Below are 5,408 nucleotides of genomic sequence, written 5' to 3' on the forward strand. Positions count from 1 at the left end.
AGCTCTTTCTTCTTATGCAAACCCTAAACCCTAGCCCTCCCTTCTTAGGCAAACCCTAAACCCTGTCTCTCCCTTCTTAGGCGAACCCTAAACCCTAGCTCTCCCTTCTTAAGCAAACCGTAAACCCTAGCTCTCCCTTCTTAAGTAAACCCTAAACCCTAGCTCTCCCTTCTTAGGCAAACCCTAAACCCTAGCTCTCCCTTCTTAAGCAAACACTAAACCCTAGCTCTCCCTTCTTAGGCAAACCCTAAACCCTGTCTCTCCCTTCTTAGGCGAACCCTAAACCCTAGCTCTCCCTTCTTAAGCAAACCCTAAACCCTAGTAAACAAAAGGAACAAAAAAGAGGTTTTAATGTGCATTTGCCGTTGCTGCTGCCACACAGACAGCAGGAGCAGCAGCTGCAGCAGCAGCAGCAGCTGCTGCTGCTGCAACTACTGCAGCAGCTGCAGCAAATGCAGCAAGAAGAATCGTCATTTGTTGTTAGACGGGGAGCAGCAGCAACTTTTCACGCTGCTGCTGCTGCTGCTGCTGTTGCTGCTGCTGCTGCTACAGCAACTGCAGCAGGTGCTGCACTTCTAAGCATGAGCAGCATCAACAACAACAACAAGAGCAGCATATATTGCTTCTGCTGCTGCTGCTGCTGCTGTTGCTGCTGCTGCTGCTGCTGCTATCCTTGCTGCAGATAATGTATAACCTTATTCTCTATTGCCTCTAAGCAATAAGAGGAAAAAAGACCACTAAAATCACCTAAATATAACGAACCTAATAAACCCTGCACAGCAGCAGCAGCAGCAGCAGCAGCAGCAGCACAAGCAGCAGCAGCACAAGCAGCAGCAAAAGTAGAGGTAGATTAGGGTAGTAGATTTAGGGTTTAGGGTTTATGCTCAGCTACATATATAAGCGCTGTATGTCTCTGTCTCTAGGGTTTAGGGTTTAGGTTTTTTTTCTTGTTTAGGGTTTTTTTAGGGTTTAGGATTTTTTAGGGTTTAGGGTTTAGGGTTTAGGGTTTAGGGTTTAGGGTTTAGGGTTTACAGAGAAGAATTGTGTATATGGTGAGGTAGCAGCATAGATAATAGCAAAGGGAGGGATATGAGGGTTTGCTTGTGGTAACCATTCAAGGAGAGTCCTTAAATATAATAATACACGAAATAATCTGCAGCAGCAGCAGCAGCAGCAGCAGCAGCAGCAACAGCAGCAGCAAGTGCAGCAAGTGCAGCAAGTCGAGCAGCAGCAGCAGAAGCAGCAGCAAGGGGAGCAGCAGGAAGCAGCAGCACGTGTAGATGCAGCAATAGTATCATATTACTATGTAGTAGCAGCAGCAAATACAGCAGCAGCAAGAACTACATCAGCAGCAGCAGCAGCAACAGCAACAGCAGCAGCAGCAGCAGCAGCAGCAGCAGAAGGAGACAGACTTAATGGAGACAATAGCTGCATGCAGCAGCGGCTTCTTGTGCTGCAGTGCAAACAGCAGCAAAGGGCGACAAAGACGGAGACACCCCACAACTATATCTGTACATACCACCGTGCTGTTGCTGCTGCTGCTGTTGCTGCTGCTGCTGCTGCTGTTGCTGTTGCGTGTTGTTGTGGGGCCCCACAACAAAGACCCAAAAAGGGTACGGAGGGGCCCCGGCTTAGATACTGCAGCAAAGAGGGGGGCCCCCCTCCTCTGCATGCAAGAGGAAGAAGAAAAGGGTACAGTTGATTTAAAAGGAGACACACAATTAGAGGGGGGCCCCCCATTAATGAGGAAAGCAGAAGGTAAATACCCTCGCTGCTGCTGCTTCTGCTGCTGCTGCTGCTGCCGCTGCAGCAGCAGCAGCGGCTGCTGCTGTTGGGGGGATCGGTACTGCTGTAGAGAACAAGCTAATCGGGGAGACAGGCAGGCGCCAAATTTGCTGCTGCTGTTGCTGCTGCTTCTGTTGCTGCTGCTGCTGCTGCTGCTGCTGCTGCTGCTGCTTGTGTGCTGCTGCAGCGAATCCTTAAAGGTGTGTCCTGCTGCTGTGGGGCCCCTTAGGAGCAACGCGGCGTCAGCAGCAGCAGCAGCAACAGCAGCAAACCAGCAAATAAACCAGCAGCAAAGGCCCCTCATTATATATACAGACCCAAGACACCAGCTGCTGCTCTAATAAGGGGGGGGCCCCTCCCCCTAAAAAAGGGTACTGGAGGGGGGCCCCCAAGACAGCACAGCAGCAATTTACTGCTAAAGAGAAGCAGCAGATAAAGAAAAACTTAATAATATTATTCCTCACATTTAACACTCCCTGCAGCAGCAGCAGCAGCCGCAGCCGCAAGGGGGCCCATAGGGTACTAGAGGGGGGGCCCAGGTGGTGAACAGGTAGGGGGCCCCAAGGGGCCCCCCTTGCTGCTACCTTTTACTTTTGCTGCATGCACGGACTTTCTTATAGATGTCTTCTTTTATATTTTTGTTCTTATAAAGATAACAGATAAGGTCATTATTCCCCGCTGCTGCTGCTGCTGCTGCTGCTGCTGCTGCTTGAGCAGCAGATGCAGCAGAGGCAGCAGTCAAGCCTTAGCCATAAACCCTAAACCCTAAACCCTAAACCCTTTGGTGTAGCACCCTATACAGGTGTTAGTACGGGATATGGGGCGCACGGGTAAGCCCGTGCTGCTGCTGCCTCTGCTGCTGCTGCTGCTGTTGCTGTTTTTGCTGCTGCTGCTGCAGCAGCAGGTGGAGACAGAAGCAAAAGCACTAGCAGCACATAAGGCATCACTAAGTGTCTCCTCAACACTCCCTCGTGTAGCTGCGCTACAGCAGCAGCAGCAGCAGCAACAGCAGCTGCTGCAGCAACAGCAGCTGCTGCAGCAACAGCAGCACGTCCAGCAGCAACAACAGCAGCAACGCGGTCCTCTTTATACTTATTTTATCTTCCCTTCCCTGCCCCTTGGACGCCTGAGCAGCAACTGCAGCAGCAAGAGTGCTACAAGCAGCAGCAGCAGCAGCAGCAGCAGCAGCAGCGGGCTGCTGCAGCAACGCATGCGCTTTTTCTCTTCTTTTCGTTGTGCCCCTGTTGATAACGAAGAGGTAAAGCAGCAGCAAAGGAGACACATAAAAAGGAGACACCTGCTGTGCTGCTGTTGCTGCTGCTGCTGCTGCTGTTGCTGTTGCTACTAGTGCTGCTGCTGCTGTTGCTGCTGTGTCTGCAGGCACTCGAGGCCTTATCTAACAGCTTAAAGCAGCAGCTTCAGCTGCAGCAACTGCAGCAACTGCAGCAACAGCAGCAGCACCAACTGCAGCAACTGCAGCAGCAAGTGTCTCCTTTGCCTCCTCCCCCAGACATTCCCTCTGCTTTGCTGCAGCGAAAGTCAGACACTCTGCTGCTGCTGCTGCTGCTGCTGCTGCTGCTGCTGTTACTATTCCTGCAGCTGCTGGTGTTACTGTAGCTCCTGCTGCTACTCTTGCTGCTGCTGCTGCTGCTAATAGGTACCTCGGTTGCATGTTGCTGCTACTGTGCTGCAGCTTGCTGCTGCTGACGGATCCTTTATCTGCTGCTGCTGCTCGTCTGCTGACGACGCAGCTGCTGCACTTGGGGGCCTCGGGGGCCCCTGCAGCAACATTATATATTAACTCCCCTGGTAAACCCTAAACCCTAAACCCTAAACACTAGATAAGTGGGATATATATAACCTCCCCTCTTTTTTGTCCCCTTTTTTGTCTCTCTTTTCTTGCTGTTTGTCTCCTCTTTTTGTCCCCCTCTGTCTCCTTTTTCTTTGTGTCTCCTTTTTTCCCCTTTATTGCTGTCTCTTCTTATTCCTTTCTTCTTATTTTATTATTTAATTAATTGTCTCCTTTTTTTTGTCTCCTTTCCTCGTGTGTCTCCTTACTGTCTCCTCCTTAATTATTTTATTGCCTTATTTATTTCTCTCCTCCCCCTCTGTCTCCTTCTGTCTCCTTATACCTATCTCTCTCCTTCCTATAAACCCTAAACCCTAAACCCTAAACCCTAAACACTAGTAGACTATCGTTCCTTGTGCCTAACTAAAATGACCCGTTTAAGGGTTTAGGGTTTAGCAATTAGGGTTTAGGGTCTAGCAATTAGGGTTTAGGGTTTAGCAATTAGGGTTTAGGGTCTAGCAATTAGGGTTTAGGGTTTAGCGATTAGGGTTTAGGGTTTGGGGTTTGCAGGTTATAGCGCGGACCCTCAAGGAATTGTTGCAGGCGCAGACTTAGAGTGGCTTCCTGTTGCTGCTCTGCTGCTGCAGCACAAAGCTGCTGCTGCTGCTGCTGCTGAACCAGCAGCAGCAGTACAACAACAGCAGCAGCAGCAGCAGCAGCAATTAACTGTTACTACTATTGCCCTAGGGCATGCAGGGGGCCCTGCTGCGCTGCTGCTTGCATGCGGAGCAGCAGGAAGACGATTTGCTACGCAAAACACATGGTAACCTGCTGCTGCTGCTGCTGCTGCTGCTGCTAAACTTTGCTGCTGTTGCTGCTGCTGCTGCTAACACGACGATTCTTGCAGGTATTGAACTTCGATCATTCACAAGATAATGCCTCTTGCTGCTGCCTTTGCTGCTGCTGCTGCTGCTGCTGCACTTTCTGCTGCTGCTGCTGCTGCTGCAGGTTAACGTTGAAGCCCCCTCCTCTTTGCTGCAGCGGCACCCCACAGGAAGTTGCTGGGAGAGCAGCAGGTCGTGGCAACGTGTCCCAGGTGTACATAAACCTGCTGCTGACAGCTACCCAGCAGCAGCAGCAGCAGCAGCAGCAACAGCAGCAGCAAGAAGCACGTATAAGGGAGCTAGTGCTGGAGGGAGGGATGTTAGATGCTGCTGAGGCAAAGGAATTAAACCTTATAGATGAGGTCCAACCTTGCTGCTGCTGCTGCTGCTGCTGCTGCTGCTGCTGTTGGTGCTGCTGCTGCTGATGTTATTGTTGTTGTTGTTGCTGCTGCTGCTGTGTTTGTTGCTTGGTCGGAGGGTCAGTCTCCTGCTGCTGCTGCTGCTGTTGCTGTTGTGCTGCAGGTGCTCACTTAGCTGTCCTTGAGAGACTGTGGGGCCCTCCTTCACAGACAGCAGCAGCAGCAGCAAAAGGAGCAGCAGCAGCAGCAGCTGCTGCTGCTGCTACTACTACTACTATTGCTGCAAAACAAAGGAGGGCGTAGTAAGATATCCTCCGTATACTCATCCAAGAGTATATATAGACCTGCTGCTGCTGCTGCCGTTGCTGCTGTTGCTCCTGCTGCTGCTGCTGCTGCAGCAACAGCGAAATCGCTGCGATGTGCCCCTCTTTGCAGCAGCAGCAACAGCAGCAGCAATAGCAGCAGCAGCAGCAGCAGCAGGGCAGCCGTTTGTGACTATACATTGACATTTATTTATTTATATTTTATATTTATTATATATAATACATTATATATATATATTTATATAAATAAATAAATAAATAAATAAAT

At 50.5% G+C, this 5,408-nt stretch overlaps 1 protein-coding gene across 1 annotated transcript; it reads left to right on the forward strand.

The window, feature by feature from the left end:
* Window positions 1-2,602: 2,602 nt before the first annotated feature.
* EMWEY_00056680 (hypothetical protein, conserved) lies at window positions 2,603-4,401 on the forward strand (the record flags this gene model as incomplete). The annotated part of the gene is made up of 4 exons (XM_013480475.1): window positions 2,603-3,043; window positions 3,166-3,323; window positions 3,479-3,594; window positions 4,145-4,401. The coding sequence occupies 4 exons, from the start codon at window positions 2,603-2,605 to the stop codon at window positions 4,399-4,401; spliced, it is 972 nt and encodes a 323-aa protein (XP_013335929.1).
* Between the last annotated feature and the right edge of the window lie 1,007 nt (window positions 4,402-5,408).

This window comes from Eimeria maxima, genomic scaffold (assembly GCF_000499605.1).
Source record: "Eimeria maxima Weybridge genomic scaffold, Emw_scaff1975, whole genome shotgun sequence".
In the NCBI taxonomy this organism is placed as follows: Eukaryota; Apicomplexa; class Conoidasida; order Eucoccidiorida; family Eimeriidae; genus Eimeria; species Eimeria maxima.